A 27,798-nucleotide genomic window follows, 5' to 3' on the forward strand; every position below is an offset into this window, starting at 1 on the left:
TTTCTCTTTTAGACAATACCACTTAATTCCAATGGAGATCCTGTGTCTAACCAGTCATTCACTAGAACTGGGCTACTGGGGTTCATTGGACCAGTGAGTATCTCAGCAATTCCTGAATATTTATTTCAAGTATAAGTATGCATTCTGTGTATACATCAGTGTAATATTGAGAATCGCTAGCAAAGCAGCAGAGTCCAACTGTTGTGGTTCTATAACTTTACAGAATAAGAGCCACCACTGAGTAGGTGATGTGCATGTTTGTTCAGTAGAGTGCAGTATTTGTGTATCCATTTTGTTTTATGTATGTAGCATGCATAAAGATTGACAGACTAAGACCAGTGAGACAACTAGTAAGAATTCAAGGGTTGAGAGTGTAAGGAAAATGTATAAAGGAAAACTAGAACGGTACAAGAGGTTATCAGAAGACTAAGGAAAGCTATAGATAGACAGTATGGCGAAGATAGCTTGCAACATCTGGGAATCTCAGGCAGGAAAAGGAAGGCAAGAGACAGAAAAATAGGAACACATTCTACAAGGGCCTAGGCCTTTCATTGGATAAAGCAGCATAAAGTACTAATAAAACTGATCTCACTGCCATATAAACGACAATATTCAAGATAGGGAATGACCACTATAATTACTTTAGAATAAAGCTACGTTAAACCACCATTCCATGTTTTGCTATTATACTACTTTAGCAATCCTTTTAGTAGTCCTGCGATAGCATGGACATTCATCTGTGAGCTCCAGGCCACTAGTAGCCAGCCCTATGCTGTATTTTTTCTGGTTGTATCTTTCCTTCTATTTGTTACATCGCTGAGTGTAGTGTAAGAATAGTCTTCAACAGTGAGGGAAAAAAGTATTTGATCCCCCGCTGATTTTGTACTTTTGCCCACTGACAAAGAACTGATCAGTCTATCATTTTAATGGTAGGTTTATTTTAACAGTGAGAGACAGAATGGCAATGAAAAGATGAAAAAAAAAATGCATTTCAGAAAAGTTCTAAATTGATTTGCATTTTAATGAGTGAAATAAGTATTTGCCCCCCTCCGCAAAACATGCATGACTTAGTACTTGGTAGCAAAACATGTTTATCAATCAGAGAGGTCAGATGTTTGATGTAGTTGGCCACCAGGTTTGTACACATCTCAGGAGGGATTTAGTCCCATTCCTCTTTGCAAATCCTCTTTAAGTCATTAAAGTTTCATGGCTGATGTTTGGTAACCCGAACCTTCAGCTCCCACCACATATTTTCTATAGGATTATCTTGAGCCACTACTTTGTTTCCTTGACCGCGTGTTTTGGGTCACTGTCATGCTGGAATACCCATCCATGACCCAGTTTCAGTGCCCTGGCTGAGGGAAGGAAATTCTCATCCAAGATTTGATGGTACATGGCTCCCATCGTCCCTTTGGTGCAGTAAAGTTGTCCTGTCCCCTTAGCAGAAAAACGTCCCCAAAGAATAATTTATCCACCCCCATGTTTGACAGTGGGGATGGTGTTCTTGGGGTCAAAGGCAGCAATCCTCCTCCTCCAAACACGGTGAGTTGAGTAGATGCCAAAGAGCTTGATTTTGGTCTCATCTGACCACAAAGCGTTCACCCAGTTCTCCTCTGAATCATTTAGATGTTCATCAGCAAACTTCAGACAGGCCTGTACATGTGGTTTCTTGAGCAGGGGGACCTTGCGAGCGCTGCAGGATTTCAGTCCTTCACAACGTAGTGTGTTACCAATTGTTTTCTTGGTGACTATGGTTCCAGCTGCCTTGAGATCATGGACAAGATTCACCCATGTAATTCTGGGCTGATTCCTCACTGTTCTCATGATCATTGAAACTCCATGAGGTGAGACCTTCCCATGGAGCCCCAGACTGAGGGAGATTGACAGTTATTTTGTTTCTTCCATTTGCCAATAAGCGCACCAACTGTTTTCACCCTCTCACCAAGCTGCTTGGCGATGGTCTTATAGCCAATTCCAGTCTTGTGTAGGTCTTCAATCTTGTCCCTGATACCCTTGGACAGCTCTTTGGTCTTGGCTATGGTGGAAAGATTGCAATCCGATTTGCTTCTGTGGACAGGTGTCTTTTATACAGGTAACAAGCTGTGATTAGGACTACTCCCTTTAAGAGAGTGTTGCTAATCTCAGCTTGTTACCTGTATAGAAGACACCTGGGAGCCAGAAATCTTGCTGATTGATAGGGGAGCAAATACTTATTTCACTCATTAAAATGCAAATCAATTTATAACTTTTTTGAAATGCGTTTTTCTGGATATTTTTGTTGTTATTCTGTCACTCACTGTTAAACCTACCATTAAAATTACTTTTTTTTCCCCTCACTGTAAATACTCTTGTAGTGTCTACTCTCCATGGGGAAAAAACAGCCTGATAATTAGCCATGAACACCTTTTGATATCTGAGCTAGCTGTAGTTATTGACCCTAGTGCCTTAAGTCCATTACCTCTCCTGATTTACTCAGAGGTGTTGTTGTGCCTAAAGCTTTTTACAACAGCTAGTATTAGTTTATATTTCTCAGGTAGTTACCGGATACATGTTTCTTATGTGTTTTTACATTATAATGAATGCGTTTGTGCAGGAGCGGTTGGTGTATGTCGTGGGGAAAGTGGACGGTCAGATGGTCGTCGGTGGACGCAGGCACAGTTGTGATGACGTGGTAGCTACCGCTTTGGCTGTGGAGCCCATGAAGTTTGTTTACAGAGGGAGGTAAGAGATGATCTAGTTTAAAAAGAAATGTATATTTTATCTTATCTTATTTATTAGGTTCTGGACCAAAATAAAATATGATTTTATTTTTCTCTTTAACAATGTAACTATGAAATGTTGCATGTTACCATTTTAGATTAATCCTTTCCAGCCAGCTAATAGCAAGTGTTAAGCAGGGTATACACGTAGGGGTTTTTTTTTTGTTTTTTTCATTCAACCAGCAGGTTGAACGAAAAAAAAATCTGACAGATTCCTGCATCCACACAAGCGATGTGGTTGCAGGGATCTCCTCCACTGCGCTATTTTATTCTGACCGCTCCTGCTCCTTTGAAAAATGTTTTAATTGATTAATGCTGCCTATTACATGATCTGTAAATGGGGAAGAGTCTGATCAGCCACAGGATCCTCTCCTATCTATTCACAGATCACGTTACAGGCAATGAAATCAGTGAAAGAACTTTTCTCAATGGAGGGAGGAGGAAGGAAGGAGGGGGTCCCTGTTGGGCCATCTGTACTCTTGTTCTGCGTAAAGACACAACTGCAATTGCAACTATTGCAGTTCTGGAAGTTCAGAGACAGGAAGAGAATTTTTTTTGCTAAACTTCAGCTTAAGGTCCTTCACTGATAGTAGTATGTCAAGAACTGTCCTTATATTATGTTTTAGGGCATTTCATAAATGAAAAGTTCCTTAAAGCTGAACTTCAGGAAAACGAAAGAGTCCCCCTCACTACGCCCACTCTACTGGGTTACCTGTGATGGTAAGAGCACTCCTACTTAACACAAACAGCGCTCCCCTCCACTCCAGCAGTGGACTGTCCCTTTTATGTCCTCGCATTAAATGCAGAGAGATGGTCCTTTCATCGGTCTTGATGCTGTCAGAGGAATGTAGAACACCAGAATGCAAGGAAAAAGAGGCTGCAGGAACCATTCTAGCAGCGCAGAGAAGGATCAGGAAAGTAAAACTCCTGAATCCTCCCTTCGGACTTAAAACAAGCAGTTAACCTTTGCAGTGTGGGTGCAGCCCCACCGCAAGAGAGAACTTTTTCATTTTTTGGAGTTCAGCTTTAAAGCAATGAGATGCAGCACAGTTCAGTCATGGCTGGCAATAAAGCTTTGAAATACATAGTGAGGTCACAAACGTATGTACACCAAAGTGGCAGAATTCTGGGAAGGCTAAAGCTCTAAAGCTTTTTATTGCAGGGATAATCTGCATTCTTCAAATGAAAATATCACTTTACTCAGTTTTGTGACAATATCTTTGAAAATATAAAATGTTTTATATTCACATTGGTAACAATAAATAGATTTGTGTCCACATTAACGTTACATTAACGTTACCAGGAGAGTTAACAAAAGCAGTAACAACAAAGGGACTCAAAGCAGTGATAATTGTACTGCTTATCTAATAAAACCACATCTGGCACATTGTTGTGTGCATTATAAATATGCTTCATTGTTTCAGGACTGAGAGACAAGCAAAACTCACCTGCAACAAGTATGGAAAATCAGGTGCTGACTTACTATATATAGTTCTAGGTCAGCTTGACAGTCAGCAAATTAGCAATAGCAGTCCCAATATGTCTTTTTTTAAAATATTAAAATGTGCCTTTATTAAAAAAATAAAGATCTATGTACTGTATATTGTGTAAAATTAGAATATGACAGGCCTAAGTCAGATGTGGACTTCTACATCTTTGGTAAAGGGATTTGTTACAGACAATCAAACATAGCTTAGAAATCTGTCTGTAGAATAGCAAACTGTCATAGCTACTCATGAATAATTACTGTAACCCAAAATGTTATGTACAGTACCAGGACTTTGTTGGATAGGTGCCTTACAACCAGGACTGTCCAACAGGGAGGAGGAATGGGATATGTCTGGGCAACTCTAGGCATGTAGGCTACTTGTTGTATTAGGAAGTAGAAGATAGGATAGGGGGACAGAGAGAAAGTTGTACTGTTGTATACACAGGGTTGAAGAAAGTGGATAGACAAAGGAAGAAAGTGAAATGACTCTGATGAGAGTGTTGAATCTATGGTGGAAAGGGGGCCCAAGTGTAGGTGGAGAAAAATAAATTGAAACACATTTCACACATTTCAAACACATTTCAGGGGGTCTAAACTCCAAGTTGCATTAGTGCAGGTCTTCTTTAGTTTGTGTTCTTTAAAAACTTGGTTATCATTGTTCGACACAAGCCAAGGCAGTAAGTTCTGAAAATGGATGTAATGTAGCGCACAGACCCAGGATGGGTCCCAGTATTTGTCACAAATGCTATTCCCTGTTAAGTGCTAGAAGCCAGGCACCCCAGTCTCTTGTCTCAAGAAACCTCCACCACTAGTACAAAATGAAATAGAGGACCAGGGTTCAAGTCCTGCAGGAATGCATGGGAACGTCGTTCCTGTATTTTTTCCACAGCAGGAACGCTGCTCCAGTTAGCAGCCGTGTCCTACAGGACTGACCTTTGAAGTATGCAAGCTGTTTGGCAGGTGCTGCACTAGCAGCTGCCAACACAGCTCGCAGTAGTAAGTGCCACACACTGATTGAGACCAGTGTTGCCAACCCACCGTTAATTTATGGGCAGCTCATAAATTTCAGCTCATTTTCGGTCTGACCATAAATGTCTATTACGGCCATTTTTGAATGGAAGGCAGTAACACTCGGGTCGCCGCGGCGCCTCGTCACAGTGCCCCGTCACAGCAGAGAGCAGGAGGATCATAACGGTACCCTGTGAGTGTCTTGTGATGGCGCCTTGCCATAGTAGAGAGGAGTAGGGGGGGGGGAGGTGAATGGCCAGGTGAGGACATTGCTGGGGCGAGGGGGGTGAAGGAGGCAGAGGATGATATTACTATGGGGTGGGGGAAGGGGGCAGAGGAGGACATTACTGGGGGGGGGGGGGGGTAAAGGGGCAGACGTGAACATTACTAGGGGGGAGGTGAATGGGGCAGAGATGGATATTACTGGGGGGGAGGGGGGGTGAAGGAGGCAGAGGTGGACATTACTAGGGGGAGGGATGAAGGGGCAGAGATGGAAATTACTAGGGGGGAGATGAAGGGGGGGCAGAGGGGAATATTACTAGGAGGGGGTGATGAAGGGGACAGAGGAGGACATTACTGGGGTGGGGGGGGGGGTGTGAAGGGGGGAGAGGTGGATATTACTAGGAGGGGGTGAAGGGGACAGAGGAGGACATTACTGGGGGGGGAGGTGGATATTACTGGGGGGTGAGGGGACAGAGGAGGACATTACTGGTGGGGGGGGGGATGAAGGGGGCAGAGAAAGACAGTGCTGTGGTGTGTATATGAAGGTGGGCATGGGAGGACTCTGTTGTGGGAGTTGAAAGGGGGCAGATTAGGACACTACTGTTGGGGGGGGGGGATACTATAGGGGACACAGCAGGACACTACAGTGGGGGTCATGATATTTATTTTTGAGGTGGGGGGGGGTCTTGGGTGAGTTCCCACACTTTTTTCCCAGGACTTGATCCCTGTGGAGGACACTCTCTAACTGCACTGTCTCTTCAGGGCGGAGCCATCCTATTGACGTTAGTGACTAGTGAACAACCGCTCAGGGGACTCCCATCGTAAAAGTAAGGTCTGAACTAGCAAACTTGAATGATCTTTCTCAAAGGTTGGCAAGGACACTCTCTAGGATCTTTTCAAGCTTGTACTCTTTGTGCCTGCAGGTCAGATTTTTTGTGGACTGCTTTCAGGAGCTCTGGAGGTTGGGCCCCTAGCTCTAACTGGAGCTGGGACCCAGATGGCCTCTTCCAAACATCAGGCTGGGTCTTCTCCACAGGACAAAGACCCTGCTATTTTATGCCCCAACCTATTTATACATACCCCAGCCCCCTACTGGCTAGTCTTCCTGCCCAAGATTAGCTGAGGATATATAATTATGCAAGTGAGGGTCTGGCTCCTCCACCCACTAAACTCTGGAACCTACCAGAATTCAAATGAAAGCAACAGAGCCTGCAAGTAGCAGAACCCAGGACAGCCAAAATCAACCAAACTTCACCCCACTGGCTACAGGGGAGCCAAAAACTAAATTTGCTTCAAGCTGTTAGCAACCTGGCTAGGAGGGTGCTACAGTAATTAGTGCTGAGTTTGAGTAATCTGAGAGAAAAACCGAAGACCCCTTTCACACTGGAGCCGCCCAAGCTTTGGCAGTAAAGCGCAGCTTGTTTTAGCAGCGCTTTACCGCTGTTTAAGGGTCGCTTTTCATCCACTAGCGGGGTGCTTTCAGATGCTTCGGAAGTGATGCCCATTTATTTATTATTTAATGGGCAGTGGCATTTTGGGAGCGCTGTATACAGCACTCAAAAAACGCTCCAAAGATGCTGCTTGCAGGACTAACTTCCTGCAAGCGCACCACACCACTCGGGCTTTCACATATGGGAGCCATTTTTCAGGCGCTTTACAGGCATCATTTCTAGTGCTAAAATGCCTGAAAACTACCTCAGTGTGAAAGGGGTCTAAGCATCTAGATTCTTATCTCTTGTCGGTGCTCTGCTCTCTCCTAGGATAGCTGTGTTTTCAGTTAATGTGTTGCATGATGAAAGGATTGTGCTGGTGGCGGAACAGCGTCCAGACTCCTCAGAAGAAGACAGCTTCCAGTGGATGAGCAGAGTCTTACAGGTAAGCTAAACATGTTTTAACAACATCTTCAGAATTTTCCCATCTTAAATCTCTTGGGAACATGAGATCACTGCAACTGGGTTCCCAATCCCACCCACCTTTTACAGCTGTCATAGGAATTTCACACCTTCCAATATTAATATTACATTAAACAGAATGATGACGGAAGTTTGAGATGTAATGGAGCATGCTTGATAACGACCACTACAAGAAGAGAATGACTGTAGTTAACGCTGAAGTGCCCAAATCCTCGTTCCCGAACACTTTTTAAAAAATTTCTGAAGCTCGGTTCATTGCAGAATGTGTAACCCGCAAGGCCAGATTATTTAGAGTTTTTGGACATTAGGAGATGAACTTAATTTGCTATGTGTTACAGTTGTTGGCCTATTGTTAGTTGTTAGCAGTTGTTAGCCACTGAAAGTATTTGTACGTTTAGATAATAATGTTTCAAGCTTTGCTGCATAATTGCACAGACCTGAGCATTTCAAACTGAGCGTATGATTGAAAAAAGCATATGATACCTTTAGTGAAAATGCATGTCAGATTGATAAATATTTGGGTCTAGAGATATAGGCAACTAAAGTTTGCAAATAACAATTTTTTTAAATAAAATTCTTATTTATAAGCTTTTAATAGCGGTACATGTCAATTGGTAATGAGAAATGCAGAGTATTCAAACCTTCTCAGGCGCATTTGGGAAGCACCGGCCTGGCTGATTTTATTTCTTGGAGAGATCTGTTAAGTTTTGTAATGTAGCATCATCAAAGTCAAGTAGTTGGCTTTCTCTGGCTTTTCAGGGTAGATCCTTTCATAGTAAATGGAAGAACCTTGCATACTACATCACAGGGTCTTTTGTCAAGGAGAGGATGGAAGATAGCCAGGACCGTTTTTATTTTTTTATTTTTTTTATTTTAGTTGAGAAGGTGCAATGGCCTCCGTAAGACCCTTGATCTAGATATTTTTATCTTCTGGTTGCAGTCTTCTAAATATTCCATCTGCAACTGGATTTTAGTAAGGTAATCCTTTGTAGGGGTGGTATCGCTTTCAAGGGCCCCATGATATACTTTTTGCTGTGTGGATTCCACTCTAGCCTAGAGTGAGTCAGTCATCCTTGGTAGGTAAGTAATGCGAGTGCGTCCAGAGCTGCACCGATACATGGATTCATTAATTGCAGGATACGTTGAGTGATTGAAAGTCATAGCTTGGCAGGATCCAATTGAGTCACTGAAAGTAGAAGAGGAAATGCTGGGCTTTGAGTCAGATGTATGTAAAAGACAAAGAGATCTAGCAACACCTACTAAGTGTAGTAGTTATTATCTCCCATTAAAACAAAGACAATATGCAGTCACAGTGTGTGATCCAAAACAGTGGCAAGTATTGCAATTCCACTAGATGGCAACCTTGTCCCAGTCAAGGCACTTTTTCATGCAGATAGTCTGTTACGAGGAACCAGAAGGACTGGTGCCCACCACACGGAGATCTTCAGAGCAGAAACAGGGCATCAGAATGGCATGATGACTTTCAGAGAAGGCATTGCAACATGTTTTAGGGCATTCCTGGGCATTCTCAAGCCTGCCTAACACTTACTGACTCTGGAATAAAAAGGGTCCATGCACCATTTCGGAGGAGATAAAACTGCTGCCGCCATATTGGCGTAGACTGATTGTAAAGTATGTAGCAGCACCATCTTGCTGGAGACCAAATAAAGGAAGCTTCAGGGCACCATGTTAATAGGGACAAACTGTCTCCCTCTGAGTGCTATCTTCATGAGGAAGTGCCTTCACTGGGAAAAGCCTGCCATCTAATGGAATTGCATTACATGCTGTTTTTTGGATCGCACACTGTGGGTTTATATTATCTTTGTTTTTATGAGATTTAAAGTGGAAGTAAACTCCCCTATCGTTTTCAGCCAAGGAAGCTGCCATCTTTGCCTCTGTTTAATCTTCAACTGCCATGATTCTGCACATGTGATTCGTTATGACACCAGCCATTGGATGGTTTGATAGTTTGTCTGACAGCACAGCCAATGTGCAGTTAGCATTCCCGACATGCCTTTTTTTTAACTGTTTAAATCCATGGGTTTACTTCCACTTTAAAGCGGAGGTCCACCCTAAAATGGACCTTCCGCTCATCGGAATCCTCCCCCCCTCCGGCGCCACAATTGGCACCTTTCAGGGGGGAGGGGGGGGTGCAGTTACCTGGATAATCCAGGTAACTGCACCCACTTCCAGGATAGCTCTCTGCGGAAAGGGGCGTAGATTACGCCCCTTTCCGCATGTGCCCGCCCCCTTCCGCAAGTGCCCCGCTGCCTGCTGGGAAACACACAGATCCCAGAGGCAGCGGGGACCGTCCTTATTGCGCAGAGCAACTCGCGCATGCGCAGTAGGGAACCGGGAAATGAAGCCGAAAGGCTCCATTTCCTGATTCCCATACCCAAGATGGCGGCGGCAGCACCCGAGTGACGATCTACAGATCGGCTTCGGGTGCCGACATCGCGGGCGCGCTGGACAGGTAAGTGTCACTATTTTAAAAGTCAGCAGCTGCAGTATTTGTAGCTGCTGGCTTTAAAAAAAAAAAAAAAAAAAACGCGGAGTCCCGGTGGACTCCCGCTTTAATAAACTACTACACTTGGTGGAACTGTTTCTCTTTCCTTGTCTTTTATATACATGTGAGCCTGCAAGTGAGAGTCACACCAATCCTGACATTTGGAAAGAATCTGCTGATGGTGTTCATCCTTTATATTAATTTGAGGTTATGGACTTTTGGTTTATAAATTTGTGTAGATTTATGTCACACTTTTGATTTCCCTTTTATCTCTGTTCACATTTGTACATACTTAATTGGTTTATTTTTGGGCCTTTTGTTAATATTTGTGCTGGGGGTCCTTATACAGTAAGGGTTGAGATTTGCCTATAATTGAACTTGGACCTGCTGATTGCTGCAAAGAGTGGTTATCACCTCTAAGCATATTTTTTTATCATGGGCTCATTTTATTTGCCAGGGTTGTGACAAGTTTACTTTAAAATGACCCAAAACTCTGGTTTAAAAAAAAATTATTATTCAACTAGCCACTCATAAAAAATACCCTTTATTACGTTCAGCCTCCTCCAAATTAAAAAAAAAAAAAATTCTGCTGTGATCTGTCTATCTGTTAGAGGGTGACTATAGTTGTTCTTCGTGTATGTGGGATTGTAGCCACCCTCTCTTGCTCACTCCCGAGATGAACTAGGGACTATAGGATATATATTGCATACAAACGAAAGTGAAGGGGACAAAAGCGAGAGGTTCAGGAGTTCAGAGGATGCTACCATGAAGCAGAAAATGACTGTAAGGAACCGTTACATGGAAAATAGATTAGGGCTATTAAGTTTTGGTTGTGTATAGATTATTTTTGGAGAATAAGGACATTTAGTGTCACTAAAAGCTAATAGTTTGACAGATATGAATTGAAATGAATTTGCTTTTATATATCCCTAATCAATTCTTTCCACAGGCAATAGACAGCATTCACCAAGTGGGAGTGTACTGCCTGGCATTAGTACCTGCAAACACTCTTCCCAAAGCACCTCTTGGTGGGATTCACATCTCAGAAACTAAGCAGCACTTCTTGGAGGGTTCTCTCCACCCCTGTAATGTTCTCATGTGCCCACACACCTGTGTCACCAATCTACCCAAACCTCGACAGAAACAGCCAGGTATGAGACAGTTTCCCTGATCTCTAGTTTTATTGTTATTTTGCATTTGACGTTTGATTATAAATCAGTAAATGCAGAGGTACAGCCTTTTCTTGTCAATAACTCAAATTCTAAAACTGGTGATATATAAAAGTGGAGAAGCTGTTTACCAGAAAGTGGCTGATGAAGATATGAGCAAAAAACTCTTTAAAATTAAAAAAATATGTTTTTAATCCAGTCTTCCTATATTTATAGTATAATTAAAATGATATAGAAATAATATAAATCTTGTGTAGTTTATTGGATTGATTTTGTGGGATATAACATATTACAAAGAACAAGCATGATAATAGTTTTGAGTTTTTTTTTTGTTGTTTTTCTCTCCAAGATGTGGGTCCAGCTTCTATGATTGTGGGAAACCTAGTCGCTGGAAAACGAATTGCACAGGCTTGTGGAAGAGATGTCACCCAGCTTGAAGACAATGATCAGGCAAGGAAGGTAACAATGTAACCGTGTTGTTGAGTGTTTTGGGTGCTTCTATAATTCATGCGTTTCATGACAATGATATTTCATATTGCAGTTCCTGTACTTAGCTGATGTCTTACAATGGAGGGCACAGACCACCCCTGATCATGTTCTGCTTCTCCTCCTGAATTCCAAGGTAACTTTGACACTATCTTATGGCCCTCTGAATAGGTCTGCTTCAAATTTATCACAATTACATAAGCGCTTAGTTAGTGTAGAAATATAAACTGCTATTCCATTTTTTTGGAGGAGGGATGGTGGTGGTATGTATATAGTTTCTGACTGTACAGCCTGTTCTGATACTTTGTCATTCCGCATTACACAGATATTCAAACTACGGCCCTCCAGGTGTTGCAGAACTACACATCCCATGAGGCATTGTAAAACTCTGACATTCACAGACGTGACTAAGCATGATGGTAATTGTAGTTCCTGAACAAGTGGAGGGCCATAGTTTGAAGACCCCTGCTGTATTACCTTAAAAACAGACCGAATCAATGCCTATATATACATTAAGCAGGACAGAATGCTTCAGGTCTGTCCACAGCAGACAAGTCCGATAAACAGAACCCAAAACCTGTGCATTTACTAAGATGAATTCTTTCTCAATGATTTAAAGAAAACTGAGATGAAGCAAAATGAGAACATAAAAATCTAAGGGGAAACCGCATATTTGTACACTTTTCTGATTGGATATAAATGGAATAGACTGTTTCGGTACACTTCACATAGTTTTGGAAAATGTAAAGGTGATTATACAGAGGTTTACAGCCATCTTAACGTGTAATCACAGACGCTCTGCTTATCCTTCACAGGGTGCTGTGGCCAGTTCTGCAACTTGCTTGCAGCTGCACAAGCGAGCAGAACGTGTAGCTGCTGGACTGGTGGAGAAAGCTCGTCTTAATGTCGGAGACCATGTAGCTCTTGTGTATCCTCCTGGTAAGTGCTATGAAAGCCGTCAGTGGTCACTGTTCACTGTCTGCTGTTCAAATGCCTGCCATTTTCTAACTACTGTAACGTAAAGGCTCTTGCATATAGGGACCTGAGTCTGTTCAAAATATTTGCTGGCATCTGTCCAGGTACCGCATACAGACTCCCATTGACATGAGTAGCTGTGCGCTGCTGTATTAGTGTATACGGCAGTGTTGTTATAAACATGAGTACAGCATACAAGGCAATGCATATGCTGTTACTCTTGTATTCAATAGCCCCACCGTATACACAGGTACAATGCCTTGGAAAAGTATTCATACCCCTTGAAATTTTCCACATTTTGTCTTGTTACAACCAAAAATGTAAATGTAATTAATTGGGTTTTTATGTGATAGACCAACACAATGTGGCATATAATTGTGAAGTGGAAGAAAAATGATAAATTGTTTTCATTTTTTTTTTTACAAATATCTGAAAAGTGTGGCATGCATTTGTATTCAGTACCATTTACTTTGATACTCCTAACTAAAATCTAGTGGAACCAATTGCCTTCAGAAGTCACCTAATTTAGTAAATAGATTCCACCTGTTCTGTGAAGCCTTTAGGTTTGAGTACCTTAGTGAACAAACAGCATCATGAAGGCCAAAGAACACACCAGATAGGTCAGAGATAAAGTTGTGTAGAAGTTTAAAGCAGGGTTAGGTTATAAAAATAATATCCCAAGCTTTCAACGTCTCACGAAGCACTGTTCAATCCATCATCCGAAAATGGAAAGAGTATGACACAACTGCAAATCTCCTAAGACATGGCCGTTCAACTAAACTGATAGGCCGGGCAAGTAGAGCATTAATCGGAGAAGCAGCAAAGAGGCCCATGATAACTCTGGAGGAGCTTCAGGGATTCACAGGTCAGGTAGGAGAAGCTGTCCACAGGACAACTATTGGCTGTGCACACCACAAATCTGGCCTTTATGGAAAAGTGGCAAGAAGAAAGCCATTGTTAAAAGAAAGCCATAAGAAGTCCCGTTTGCGAGAAGCCATGTGGGGGACACAGCAAACATGTAGAAGAAGGTGCTCTGGTCAGATGAGACCAAAATTGAACTTTTTGGCCTAAAAGCAAAATTAATGAATGAATGAAATACTTGTATAGCGCACAATGCGAACTGAATCGCCTCTTGGCTATGCTATGCTATGCTATGTGTGGTGGAAAACTAACACTGCACATCACCCTGAACACACCATCCCCACCGTTAAACATGGTAGTGGCAGCAGCATCATGTTGTGGGAATACTTTTCTTCAGCAGGGACAGGGAAGATGGTCAGAGCTGATGGGCAGATGGCTGAAGCCAAAATACAGGGCAATCTTATAAGAAAACATGTTAGTCTTCAAAAAATTTGAGACTGGGGCAGAGGTTCACCTTCCAGCAGGATAATGACTTTAAACATACAGCAAACTAAGCTCAAGACTTGAAAATTGCTGTTCTGATGCTCTCCATACAATCTGACAGAGCTTGAGCTATTTTGCAAGAAGAATAGGCAAAATTTCACTCTTTAGCTGTGAAAAGCTGGTAGAGACATCCCCAAAAAGACTTACAGCTGTAATTGCAGGGAATGGCAATTCTACAAGTTAGGTTGCCTGGGCAGAGGAAATACGCTGGCAATCGGGCTGAATAGGCACCACTGTCCCTGTGTAAGGGTTCTTCATGTGGGAATCCATAAGCAATTTATTATTTTTTCTATGGTGTTGAAAGAACTACTCTAGTCAAGTACAGAATAGCGTTGCTATCACAAAATAGAGGAAAGCTTAAAGTATAACTAAAGGCAACTTTTTTTTTTTTTTTTTTCTTTTTAGGGTGGGGTAGGGTGGAAAGGGATTAGATGCCCTGCTAGGGTTTTTTGTCTGTGTCCCGTTAGGAATATTCGTCTTCTTTATCTGGCGTGTGGAATATCAAGAAACTCCTAATGTTTGGGTTGTTACCAGAGCAGTAATAGAGGGGAAGTCTTCTAACGAATATACTTGGTCTCAACCAGGGATTCGCTTTTTTGGAGCGAATTCCTCTCTTTCTGTTTTGGCTGTGGGACAAGAACCTAAGGAAAATCTCTCCATAGGGACACAAAAAAAAACTGCCAGAGATTCTTTCCCTCCCTCACTGTATCCAGAATGAATAAAATAAAAAAAATCGACTTTTAACAGAGCACTTCTTTGGTGTGAGAACATGCCTTTTCTTTAAATATGAGTCCATGCATCTAAGCCAGGGGTAGGCAACCTAAGCACTTCAGCTGAGATGAAACTACAAATCACATCATGCCACTGCCTTTTGGAGACATGCCTGTGGCTGTCAGTCATGAGTCTGAATCTGAATCATGGGCCTTGTAGTTCCACAACAGCTAAAGTACAGAGGTTGCCTGCCCCTGAGCTAAGCTGTCCCAAGGCACCTAGATAAATACCAGCTTCATCAGTGTTAAGCCATGTGTTGCCAAGCGGCTTATCACGTCAGAGCTTCTTCTTTACCATACGAGCAAATAGGAATGCAAATGCAGCTTGAAGCAGTTTAAATGCATCTCAGAATTAGGTGAATGGCAGGTCAGATTCACCTGTCAAACTCTGAATGATATCAGAGGCGTCTCACAATGATGTCAGATTTTAGGTGAAGGCTGCATTTGCCTATCCTCACAGGCCCTTTTTTGTATTGACCTGCCCCTCTTCTTGGCTTCCATGTGATTTAGACCTGGACCTGCTAATTTGTCCTCCAGATATTGCATTGTGTGATTTAAGAATGGGGTAAGGGTGCATTTTCTTTATTGGCCTTTTGGGAGTGCTTCAGGTCAGATGCAGTGAAAAATGTTTTAAATAAAAAGTCTAGAAGAAGACAGCTTACACTTTCAGCTCTCTGCAAAAATTTTAAATTACATGTGCAAATAAAATTGAATTAATGGTATGTCGTGTGACCAGTTTAAAATTATATTTTCCATAGAATTTTTCTTAAAGGTTTGGTGTGTTAAGACTTTGGACTATGCATATTTGTATATTTCCCTTAGGCATTGACCTTATTGCCACGTTTTTTGGTTGCCTATATGCTGGATGTATTCCTATCACTGTGCGCCCTCCACACCCGCAAAACCTTACAACAACTCTGCCCACCGTCAAGATGATTGTTGAGGTGAGTGCAACCTAGGCTGGGTATAAAGAAGACCTGTCAGTTGATAAAATATCCTAATTTAAAATCATTTGATTCAGTAGGAAAATGTATCAAAAATATGCAGTTGCCAAATAGTGGTTTCCTCCAGAGCTACCTCTTCACATTGAAACAGTTGCAATTACTCTTGGCTGAAGGTCTGGCCTCCTCGTCTCCTATGCAAGTCACTCCCTCTACATATCTTAGATGGGAAATGACAGCTCAGGCAATGGACATTTTTGGCACATTAGCTGTGTGGACATGTGTTTTATACAAGTGCTGCACTGAAATGAAAATTCCAGTGCTGAAACTGAAAATTCAAGATGCACTTGGCTGAAAACCAAAAAATAGTATAGTAATTGTAATCGTTTAATGAAGAACTTTTAAGTCATAAAGGGGCAATAACCCATGGCAACCAATGAGAATTCATCCTGTATTGGTCTGACTGGAAGAAACTGGATTTGTTATGTTGAATGAACAGTTTACTGAACAAGGCTTAGTGTCCTATAGACAAGGCTAATATTCCACATGACTTCCTAAAAACACATACAGACATTATGAACTAGCCAAAAAATGGCACTGCACAGCACTAAACATTTTCAGTTTTGTTGATTTACTGCATGTAATAAAAAAAACAAAAAGTTTTAGCGAGATGACATAACTGACTGCTGGTTATGCCTAGAAGAGTGTGTCATGTACAAAGTAAAAAGCCATCAATAATGCTTTTTAGAATTGCATGTCATACTGTATGTAAGGCCACGATTTGACACACCAGTAACATAGACCAATCTAACTTTTATTTGGGAATGAAGCACAGCTAAATTGCTCTCCTTAAGTAAAATCTGTTAAGAGAGAAAAACAGGTGGTATTGCTTGACCTCATAAAAAAAACGAGTTGCTTGGCTGTCATGCTCATCCTCCACTTTCAATAGTTGGAATTACTGACCCAGAACAAGTATAGAGATCAGGAATTTAGTATCAAACACGGAAGTCATTCTCTGCATATTTGTTTCATGTCAGTGTTTCAAAATGGGTCAGTAAGATAGCCAGGCAAATTTACATTTTCAGGAAAGGCCAACAATGGCAACTTTTCATGACAGATTCCTTTTAATGGAAACATATACTGAGGGAAATAAGAGTAGTAGTACATTTACAGTCACCAACAAGGGTGCACATTAGGATCCCTAATCTCCATGCTTGTTCAAGGCCATTAACTGCATTACAGCCATAGAAAATAATAATGTTTAAAAGGTTGGCAATGGCGGTCTCCTCCCTGCTCTCAGTTCAGGATTGGTTTAAGATTATTTGGTTATGGGGATTTAATTTGGTGCATACACTATGCATGGATAATGTGTGTTAATTCCTATGTAAGCAAGCATTGTATATTTCTCCTATGTGCAGGTTAGTAAGTCTGCCTGTATTCTTACTACACAAGCAATAATGCGTCTGCTCAAGTCAAAAGAAGCTGCTGCGGCTGTAGACGTCAAAACATGGCCAACCATTCTCGACACTGGTAAATAATATTTCATACTCTTTCATTGGAGTCTTATCTCTTTGATTTTTTGCTGTCTTTTGAAGTATATTAATGTTATCAGTATAAAATCAAATGGGAACCATGGGTTAATTGCAGCACAGTGGACATTAAATCCCCCCCCCCCTTTATTATTTTCTTCATGTTTGTTGGTTATATGTTAATGATTGTAATAAGAAAAAGGAATAAATAAAGATTATAGAAAACAAATCTGGGAATTAAACAGCAATAAATGCAATAAGTAAAATGGTATTTTAATTAAACCAGTATCAGGGGTATAGGCATGTACTGCCGGATGTCCGGGGAGTGTATCCTTTCCATGTACTGGGTAGCGGTGAGTGTCCGGAAAGAGAGCTGGGTCATTCACTGCTGACACTTCCGATCGGTGGAACGCACGCTGACGACCAGGAGGATGAGGTCACTTCTGGAAATTAGAGCCAATAGGCGACGCGTTTACAGAGCTACGCTCCTTGTTCAGGCCTACGTAGGCTGTGGTAGGGCTAAGCTTTTGTGGTCAGTGAACTGTGCTGATAGGTCAGAAATGGGGCCTGCTGATTGGATATCAGTGTGGTCACTCGCAATATGACATTAACAGTAGCACATTAATACAATAGCATACATGAAGTGCCTAATACAATAAAATGAGAATAAGAGAGAGGATAAAATCTAGTAAATTAAAAAAGTGAATTAAAATCGCAGTATTAAACTACAGGTGAGAACCCAATCAATTTTGGACAATTTCAAATACTTAAGAGACAGTCTTTGCGATCTCTACCTGAGGGTTATATATGGACCCTCAGGTAGAGATCGCAAAGACTGTCTCTTAAGTATTTTAAATTGTCCAAAATTGAGCTGAGGCTGTCATACACCTCCTAACAGGGTTTTTCTGTGATTTGCAACTTTTAGAACTTTCTTTCCCTACTAGATGTTTTGAGCTGGGATGAGCTCTGTCCTCATCAGCTCTCCTAGCAGTTTGTCATGTAGGGGACCTGGTGGAGCCTTAAGAGGCACCTGTAATTTTTGTTGTGGGTCACAAAGTTTACCTTATCTAAGGATAGGGGAGTGTATGGAGCTATTGAGCAATGTTTTATGACTTGTCCAATTACTTTGTATCTGAGATCTATAGTTGTGGGTTACCATGTGCTTGTCCATGCTACTTTGATCACCCATTCTGATTGAAAACTTCTGGATTGTGAGACTATTAAGTAATGACTAAGCACAGTCTAAAGTAAATGGTTGCTATGTCCATGCAAGCCCCTGCAGCTAATTCCATTCCCTTTGCTGCCCACAGCTTTGTTCGCCCAATACTTCTTTTTATAGCAGTGCATGTGACTCACTCCTCTTCCTTTAATGTTACATTGCTGTTGCTTAGTGATTGGCTGCTCAAGCACCCGCCACTGGAAAGGGTCTCCAGACCTGTATAAGCACTAAGACCAACTTGGAGTTTTACCCAGGGATTAGCTTGTCCTATTCTATTCCAAAAGCAAAGAGAGTAAAGGGGTAGTGATGTGAGCATAAGCAGCTGCAGGGAACAGAATTAAAGCATCCCTGCAGCTTCATTGTGCATGGGCAAATCTTAAGTTCACGTTGGGGCTGGATTCACATGAGTGGTAAAAGTAGGCAAAATATTTACTAATTGAGAAAATTCACCATGTTCCTCTTTAAAATAATTTACCTTTATTCACTGTGAAAGCTGCTGTGAATATCATGCCATGTGTATTTATCAGCTGATACTTTTATACAAAGTATCTGTCTGTTCAGAGGGGGAATACAGTATTTACTAATGCTTGCTGTTGCTTTTCCTTTGTTTCTGCAGAAGATATGCCCAAAAAGAAAATAGCTCGTGTGTTTCGGCCAACATCACCGGAAACTCTGGCCTATTTAGATTTCAGTGTGTCTACTACCGGAATCCTGGCTGGAGTGAAGGTGGGACAGTAAGATGGACATGTTTTGTTGGTTTACCAGTATACCCCCTCAGTGGTTCTAGGAATGACACAAACCAGCTGTAAGGCCCCCACTCTGTTATCCCCGCTGATTAAGCTCACATTCATGTATATACTTTGGTCAGTCCTTTTACCTTTTATTTGTATTGTTTCATTGGAAGAATTGAGAGGGGGCTGATTTTAAAGCTGAACTCTAGGAAATCTAAAAATCCTTCCTTGCAGTGTGGCTTTGCCTGCACTGCAAGGGTTAACAGCTTTTTTTGTCTAGGGGACCCAGTAAAGCACTTTTACTTAAAGTTTATTAAACTCCTATGTATGATTTTTACCTATAGGTAAGCCTACAACAAGGCTAACCTATAGGTAAGCAGATATTTACTTCAGATGTAGTCATTTGTGTCATCGGTCGCATGCACTCTTCAGAGCTGTGCCGTAAACAGCGACTCCCACACCGTAGGGCTTCTTTTTCAGATAAGTCTGTCATAATGTGCTATGCATACTAGCACATTATGACTTATAGGGATTGTAATGGCAGAAGGCTTTTTTTTATCTTAATGCATTCTATGCATTAAGATAAAAAACCATCTGTGTGCACCAGTCCCCCTTATACTTACCTGAGGCCATCTCTATCCAGTGATGTTGCAGGAGCGACTCGGCTGCCCGAGACTCTCCTCCTTATTGGCTGAGACAGCAGCGGAGTGCCATTGGCTCCCACTGCTGTCAAAGTCAGTGAGCCAATGAGGAGAGAGAGGGGGAGGGGCCTAGCCGGGGCTCTGTGTCTAAATGGGCACATGGAGCTAAGGCTCATCTCCTTTCTGTGGGGGCACTCATCGGGGGGAGGGGCCAGGAGTGCCAAAGAAAGATCTGAGAAGAGGAGGAAAGGGACTGTTCTATACAAATCCACTGCACAGAGCAGGTAAGTATAACAGGTTTGCTATTTTTAGGCAAAAAAAAAAAAAAACAGACTTTAGTATCACTTTAAACTGCCCAGGCCGATTTTATTTTTATTTATTTTTTCTTTGGATGCAGTTTACTACCGCTTTAACCAATCCTCCGCTCCTGAAGACGCGGGGTTAGGCAACCTTGGCACCCACATCATGCCTCTGCCTCTAGGAGTCATGCCTGTGATAGTCGGGGTCTTGCAATGTCTCGTGGGACTTCACCACAGCTGAAGGGCCGAGGTTGCCTACCCCTGTCCTAGACTGTTAGATTGGTCCCTGTAGCCTCTACTCCCCTATGCTCAGGCAGGCTAAGATTCTATGACCTCCTTTAAAGCTGATGAAGGGACCATAGCCCTGCTTTGGACATGAGGAAGCCAAGGAACAATCCACTGCCAGAGCATAGGGAAAAGCCATCTGTCAGGAAAGAGGAGGATTAGGTAAGTGAAAGCACTTTACTATTCCCCAGACATAGAAAACAGTTAGCCCTCGCAGTGCGGATGTATCCCCAGTTCAACTGAGGGTTTTAGGTTTCCCGGAGTTGCACTTTAAAGTGTTTCTATGGCCAAAACCTAGTTTTAATTTGGGATACATTGGGGAAGGATTAAAATTCATGGCACACATTACTGCTGTCAGGAGCTCTGTGGGAAACATTCCTTCATTTGTCTGGTAAAAAGGTTGTCCCCAGGACCGGAAATGAGGGGAAATCACTCTAACAGCAGTATAGACAGAAGTACAAATCATTTATATGAAGTGTATTTGCACCTTTGCTGCCAAATTGGTATAACACCTTTTTTTTTTTTTTTTTTTTTATATTTGTTACATGTTTGTATTCACATAGTAGAACTATAAAAAAAAAATGCTGCTTACCATTCGAGTTGCTCTTTTCTCACTCCAGCACTGAAAACTCCAACTTGTTTTTTTTTTTTGTTTGAGGGAGCTGGGTAGCAGTTTGCTATAATTAACCCTGTTTGTATTGTGCTGGCGGATCGCACTATAAGTTTGATCCACATATGACTTCTGTCTGTCCTAACAAAGGGTTGGGCATCTTGCATTGTGTTTAAGTGAGAGGAGATTCAGTCTGTCATTAGCCTTGATTAGCCATTAGACTCATTGTGAAATGCTTGCAGTCAGCTATGACAGCTTCTCCTAAAGCCAGCCAGTAGAGCGATTTTCTTTCCTGCAAACGCGGGATTTCTCCCGTTGAGCCATTCTCCCAGCAGGGGAAGCTGTTCCCGCCAGGAGAATGCATGATTACTGATTAGTACCGAAGGGTTATTCGGTAAATTCAGTTTGCCCATACATGGTTTGAATCTCGGCCAGTCCCAGCTGAACCAGCCAAGATTTTAACCGTCTATGGCTGGCTTAAGAAAACATCTAAAAAGTAAGAAATGTTCTCAAATTTGACTGCAAGCGTAAAAATACACTTAAAGTTAAAGTGGATGTACACCTTGTCCTATACCCAGTGAAAGGAACAGCCTCAGATGATACACCAAGATGAAACAAGTCTCCCTACATACATGTATATCTGCTGTCTTCAACTTTCTACACTCTTTAGAAAGTGCTCATTGTGTTATAAATCTTTTTTCCTGTTTCAGCAGTGGGAGGGGAGTCTGGGAATACACTGTGTGTGAGCTGATTGGAGGAAAGGCACCCCCCCCCCCCCCACATGAGGAATGAAGAAACTTGCAGAACTGTGCTGTGAATAGACCAGCTCTCTGCTTATCTATCTCTAAGCACCCTCCCTTACACAAATTTAAAGCTGCTTTAATCTCCCATGGTGGAGAGCTTGGCAGAAAGACAGGGGATCCAAGGCTTTGGAGAGAGATAAGTAAACACTACAGATATATGTGCCCAGCTCAAATTTCATGAATAGGGTTTACAACCACTTTAAGTAAAGGAATGCTAGAATCATTGCTTCTGTCAGTCTCCTCCTTGCAGATTTTCTCACTTCTCTGGTAAACAATTTCCCCTGAACAGAGGAAAATCTCTTTAGGAAGAGATTATTATTATACAGGATTTATATAGCGCCAACAGTTTGCGCAGTGCTTTACAACATAAGGGCAGACAGTACAGTTATAATACAATTGAATACAGGAGGAATCAGAGCTGTCCATGCTTTCTTGTCTTTGAGACACATAACCTCCCCCCCATTTCTTGTATGGGTGTCACTAAGACCCCTTTCACACTGAGGCACTTTACAGGCACTACAGCACTAAAAATAGCGCCTGTATGGTACCTGTAAAGCGTCTCTCCAGTGTGAAAGCCCTTCATACTGGAGCAGTTCGCTGGCAGGATGATAGAAATAAGTCCTGTAAGCAGCATCTTTGGAGCGGTGTATACGCCACTCCTGCCCATTGAACTGAATGGGCACTGATGCAGAACCGCTGGAAAAGCGTTGCCGCTTTGCAGGCCCTTTTAACCCTTTTTCAGCCGCTAGCAGGGGTTAAAAGCCCCCCACTAGCGACCGAAAAACCCAGCAAAAACGATGGTAAAGCCCCGCTAAAAATACCGGAGCTTTACTGCCAATGGTTCCGACGCCCCAGTGTGAAAGGGCTCAAAGAAAGAGAGGGAAGAACTCTAATGGGGTCACAGACAGAAATACAAAAACTTTACAGAAAATGTATCTCTTTTTCACTCTATCTAAAGCTAAAATAATAATTGTCATGAGCTGGACTTTTTCTACATTTAAACTTCGACCTCAATCATACCTTTTTACTTCTCTTTTACATATATGTTCTTATAATGTATACGGTTAATAAGCCTTTTTCCCTCTTCTTTAGATGTCTCATTCAGCCTGCAGTGCCTTATGTCGGTCCATTAAGCTGCAATGTGAATTGTACCCATCTCGTCAAATTGCTATCTGCCTAGATCCATACTGTGGCTTAGGATTTGCCCTTTGGTGTTTGTGCAGGTAAAGGGTCCTATTTCTGACTAATCATCCTCTTTGCCTGTTGCATATATGCTGTATAGGTAGACATTACACGGCTGAATAATCATGTAAAAAAAGTCAATGGGTGGCAAACTCGGATCCACCTGAAAAACGGACAGGCGGATTCGACTGGGCCAATCTGGTTGTCAAAACATACATTGATTGGCTTGTGTGAAATTATTTCTCCTTCTCAGCATGTTGTATTTGAATTGTTCTAATCTATGTAAATATAGATAAAATAAAAAAATTAAAGCATATCCAAAACAAAACGCAATCATTTTGATATATTGCATCTTACAAGTCTTTAGCTGTGGTGGCTGCATTAGTTTTGATTTTTTTCAAGTTAGGAACATTTTCAGCAAGTAAAGAAAATTCCTGTTGATTTTGCTAGATATGCAGTGTGCATGTCTTTCTTATGAGCTGTAAACACAGACAGCCACACCTTTCTTGTGTAAGGTGCTAGAAAAACCAATCCACCATGCAATGGAGATGTACATAGGCAGACACGTTTGAAGTATATCCTGTGTGCTAAACATGACATCTTCCATGGATACAGTGAAGAAATTAGTGTAGCACTAAGGCTGCATTCACACCTTGGCGCTCTGAGAATGTGCATAGAAACGGACATTGTGATAATGGTGCAATGGCAACCCAAATGTGGGTAACAGTCACACAAGGCTCACCGCTAAAAAAAAGCGCAAGAGCTGATTTGGTGGGATTATTGTGCGTAGGGCAGCCCATTCAAGTGAATGGACTTCCCTATGCTTGTGTAGAAATAAACAAAAAAAACTGTAAAAATCACATTGCGCAGGTGTAAGTAGGGCCAAAGGAAGTGTGTTTATATTAAGATTACCAGGTAAAAATATAGGAGGAAAGGAAAAAAAGATAAACGAATGCAGCCACCACATCTAAAACCTAGGTTTAGAAAAGCCTAAATCTACATTTGTTCCCTTGTGTACATATAAGCTGTACTGTCAGCAAGATATTAAATGTATCTAAAGCCAAAACGATGTTTTTCCGTGTTTATTGCAATCTCTGACCCTGCTGGGGAGTTTCAACTGTGCTATTATTCCAGATGGCTGCTGTCACCAGGACAGAAAGGGGGGGATACAAAAGTTTATAGTTGTCACCAGAGCAGGAGGTGAGGGGAAATGTTTCATGGGGGACGGGGGGGGGGGGACGGGGGGGGACATTTGTACCAGTCACAGCTCATAGGGGATTTTCCTCACTTGGAGAAATGTCCCTCATTTCCCATTGTATGTTCAGGACAGGTCATAAACAGAAGTTAACACTTCGGTGCTCTATTAAAAACAAAAATGTTTTGGCCTTAGATATACTTTAATTGCATGTGTATGTACATACACAAGGGTTTTATAGGAGTTTAGATTCTGGCCTGCATATCGACTTATGTCCCACTGCAAGGAAATTATGGAAAAAAGTCAATTTGTTGCAGTTAGTGATCTCTCTCACTCTCTGTTATAGCAATAACGTGCTTTTCTACTATACCAATGTTCTTCCTTAACAATATTCCTTTGCCATTTATGCAGCATTTATTCTGGTCACCAGTCCATCCTCGTGCCTCCTCTGGAGCTGGAGAGCAATGCATCCCTGTGGCTTAGTGCAGTTAGTCAGTACAAAGTACGTGTCACCTTCTGCTCGTACTCTGTCATGGAAATGTGTACCAGAGGCCTGGGCACACAGACGGGCACATTGAAGGTACATACTCAGTTATTATTGAAGTACATGTCTTGATGAGTATTTACCCACTTGTTGTTTCCCAATTTCCTTCTTCCTTCTGTGCTTCCCTTAGGCTTTCCCCATGTATCATTTAGCCTTTTGTTTTTTGCCTTGTTCTCCATTATTTTGCTAATCCTAAATTTCCTTCCTGATCCTCTTTCCCTTGCCCAGTCCCGAGGTGTGAATCTGTCTTGTGTGCGAACATGCATGGTGGTAGCGGAGGAACGGCCACGTATCGCACTTACACAGTCGTTCTCAAAGTTATTCAAGGACTTGGGACTTTCCACCAGGGCTGTGAGCACCACGTTCGGCTGTCGGGTCAATGTGGCCATCTGTTTACAGGTAGGAGTTCTGTGATGGCAATTTATATGCTTTGTGTGAAGCTTATCATTTTAGTTCATGTATGTTCATGAAGGGGTGGTCATGTACACTTCTGAGCTCAGACAAGTTCCTCAACCTCTGTTTATTCCCGCTCTTGCTATCATACCATTCCATTTCTCACTTTTCTTTGTGGTTCCTCTTTCAGCCCAACAGACTGGGCAAGCTTGCTGACCAGGTATGGTGTCTGCATGTATGTAAGCTGACATGCTAAGTGCAGCGTGCTTTGCTCTGGGCTCCGCTGGGCAGTGCAACAGAAGTGTGTGTCTGCACAGGAACTGCAGCGGGATCTGAAGTCATTAAAGGCCAACTGCAGCCAAAACTGATATTGTTACAGGTAGATGCTGGTATTTGGTATCACATGCCAGCTTTTTATCTTTCAGAGACTCAGTGGAAAGATTACCCTTCAACTATTTCGCTGCCAGGACCATTTTTTTAACATTTATAAAAATCATTTTAGGCCTGAATATTGCATAAAACCCACAAAACATATATTTTCTGAAAGCAGACATCCTGAAGTATACAGTTTTTTTGGCTGTCGGGTTGTAGTCCTCAATGAACTACTACGGCGCTGTTGAGTGCTGTGGTAGTTTATTGAAATATCTTGTCATTGTGTAACTGAATGCTTGTATGAGGTATGATCGTATGAATCCGCAAGAGCCCTGCATAGCATCCACAATCTGCTGGGTAAAATGTTTTCCAGGCTCCAATAAAAAAATAATAAATGTACAATTTTGCAAAAAAGATGTGCATTTATTTTAGGGCTGTGGTAATTAAAGATTAATTCCTCGATTAATTTTTTTGATCAATCAAAATTCTTTTGATCGGTACTCGCCTCTGCCGGCTTCAGGGATTTCCGTCGGAGATCTGGTGACGTCAAAGACATCAACGTCACTGGACTCCTCCCCCCTTCCCCAAGTGCCTTTGTCTGCTAACGAAGGGAAGGGGGGAGGAGTCCAGTGATGTCAAAGTTCTGATTGAACGTAACACGTGCAAGGGAGGAGCTATGCATGGCGTCACCCGCTGCTGCCCTATGGAACTAGCATGATTGACGGCTTTACATGCTGTGTTTTTATCATCTTTATGTGAGTAGTTTGTGTTTGAACACAAAAATTAAATCTTATACTTAAGCAGTGAGCACTTAGATATTTTCTTTCTACTCATGACCTGGCGTCCTTGCTGAGATCTAAGGAGACGTGAGAGAAGTTTATGGTCCGTGTTATCCCTTTTGATACCCGCTTGCATGACCACCTGTTTGCACAGGGGTCCATGCCATAAGGTGAGAGTGATTAGTTAGACCGGAGGTGGAGGGATTGTCACGCTACTGTGGAAAAAAATTACTTACGTCAGTGCTACAGTTTGAATTTAAAATGTATTTGTGTGAACTGTGAAGTTAAGTAATGGATTGTGGAAACTAACTAGTGTTGGGTGATTGTATATAGTGTATACCACATTTACCACTGACTAATGCAGAGTTGCAAAGGTAGTTGGATCTGTATGTGTGTTATAATTAATCAAAATTAATAGATTATTCGATTAAAGAAAAAATTGATTAATCGAACGCAAAAACTTTAATCAGTAACAGCCCTAATTTATTTATTTAAAAAAAAAGACATCCTTTAATGCTTCCCCACAGAGAGCAAAAATGGCAATCGATGGATCCAAATTTGTCCGGGTCAGCAGGGACTGTTCAGGTTTGGATCCATCTATTGGCAGACTGGTGATCACTTGTTCGACTTCTTTACAACCAGCCTGCTGGAAAATGTTCCCTCGATCAGTGCCCCAGGCTATATATCTAGCTAGCGGAGCTGATGAGTGTATTCTGGTGGTGGGGAATAGCTCTGCAGGAGGGATTCCCGAATCTATTTTGAATGTGTGGATGAGATAATTTAATTTTCTTTTGTTCAATCTGCTGGTTGAAGGGAAGAAAATGAATCCTGTATATTCTGCCCAAGTGTCTAAAGACTGGTAACACTGAGTTTTATTTTCGTTCAACCCAGCGGGTTGACCAAAAAAAATAAAAAACTATCAGCTCCGGTCGGAACCACTGTACTAATAATCTGACATTAGTACCGCGATCTTCCCCACTGAGCTGTTGTGTTCTGATGGGGACAGCCCCCCACCAGAACACTCCGCCATTGGCTGAGAGTGCTGATCTGGAGCTGATTGGCTGCTGATTTTCCAGCATGCTCATCCAACAGAAGCCTGTCTTACACACAGGCCGAATGTCAGCTGGTTTTTATTGAACCAGTCGATGTCGCCCGGCATTATTCCCGTGTGTGCAGGGCTTTATTCTGCAGGCTGTGACCACTTTATAAAGGAAAAAAATATTGAATGTCTTTTGTTTAGATGTTCCTTAACCACTTAAGGACCAGGCCTCTGTTTACATGTTTAAAACTGTTTTTTTTTTGCTAGAAAATTACTTAGAACCCCCAAACATTTTATATTGTTTTTTTTCCTAACACCCTAGAGAATAAAATGTCGGTCATTGCAATACTTTTTTTCACACCGTATTTGCGCAGCGGTCTTACAAGTGCACTTTTTTTGGAAAAAATTCACTTTTTTGATAAAAAAAAATAGGGCAACAGTAAAATTAGCTAAATTTACTTTATATTGTGAAAGATAATGTTATGCTGAGTAAATTGATACCCAACATGTCACGCTTCAAAATTGCGCCCGCTCG

The 27,798-nt window shown here is 41.9% G+C and overlaps 1 protein-coding gene across 9 annotated transcripts in view; it reads left to right on the forward strand.

Moving 5' to 3' along the window:
- The window catches only part of DIP2A (disco interacting protein 2 homolog A), a 149,319-nt gene that overhangs the window by 116,365 nt on the left and 5,156 nt on the right, over positions 1–27,798 (forward strand). For 5 of the 9 annotated variants that reach the window (XM_077448185.1, XM_077448190.1, XM_077448188.1 and 2 more), the window contains 14 exons: positions 13–93; positions 2,594–2,721; positions 7,239–7,353; positions 10,847–11,048; positions 11,416–11,525; positions 11,608–11,688; positions 12,368–12,491; positions 15,524–15,645; positions 17,061–17,172; positions 19,007–19,116; positions 22,852–22,982; positions 24,548–24,716; positions 24,909–25,079; positions 25,264–25,293. In XM_077448185.1, the coding sequence (XP_077304311.1) occupies positions 13–93; positions 2,594–2,721; positions 7,239–7,353; positions 10,847–11,048; positions 11,416–11,525; positions 11,608–11,688; positions 12,368–12,491; positions 15,524–15,645; positions 17,061–17,172; positions 19,007–19,116; positions 22,852–22,982; positions 24,548–24,716; positions 24,909–25,079; positions 25,264–25,293 (1,686 nt within the window). Of the gene's footprint in view, positions 1–12; positions 94–2,593; positions 2,726–7,238; positions 7,354–10,846; positions 11,049–11,415; positions 11,526–11,607; positions 11,689–12,367; positions 12,492–15,523; positions 15,646–17,060; positions 17,173–19,006; positions 19,117–22,851; positions 22,983–24,547; positions 24,717–24,908; positions 25,080–25,263; positions 25,294–27,798 lie in introns of those variants that run through there. The other 4 variants (XM_077448187.1, XM_077448189.1, XM_077448186.1 and 1 more) reach the window with 3 other exon arrangements.

This window comes from Lithobates pipiens, unplaced genomic scaffold, assembly GCF_037356315.1.
Source record: "Lithobates pipiens isolate NorthernLeopardFrog02 unplaced genomic scaffold, aLitPip1_a1.2 Scaffold_22, whole genome shotgun sequence".
Taxonomy (NCBI): Eukaryota; Metazoa; Chordata; class Amphibia; order Anura; family Ranidae; genus Lithobates; species Lithobates pipiens.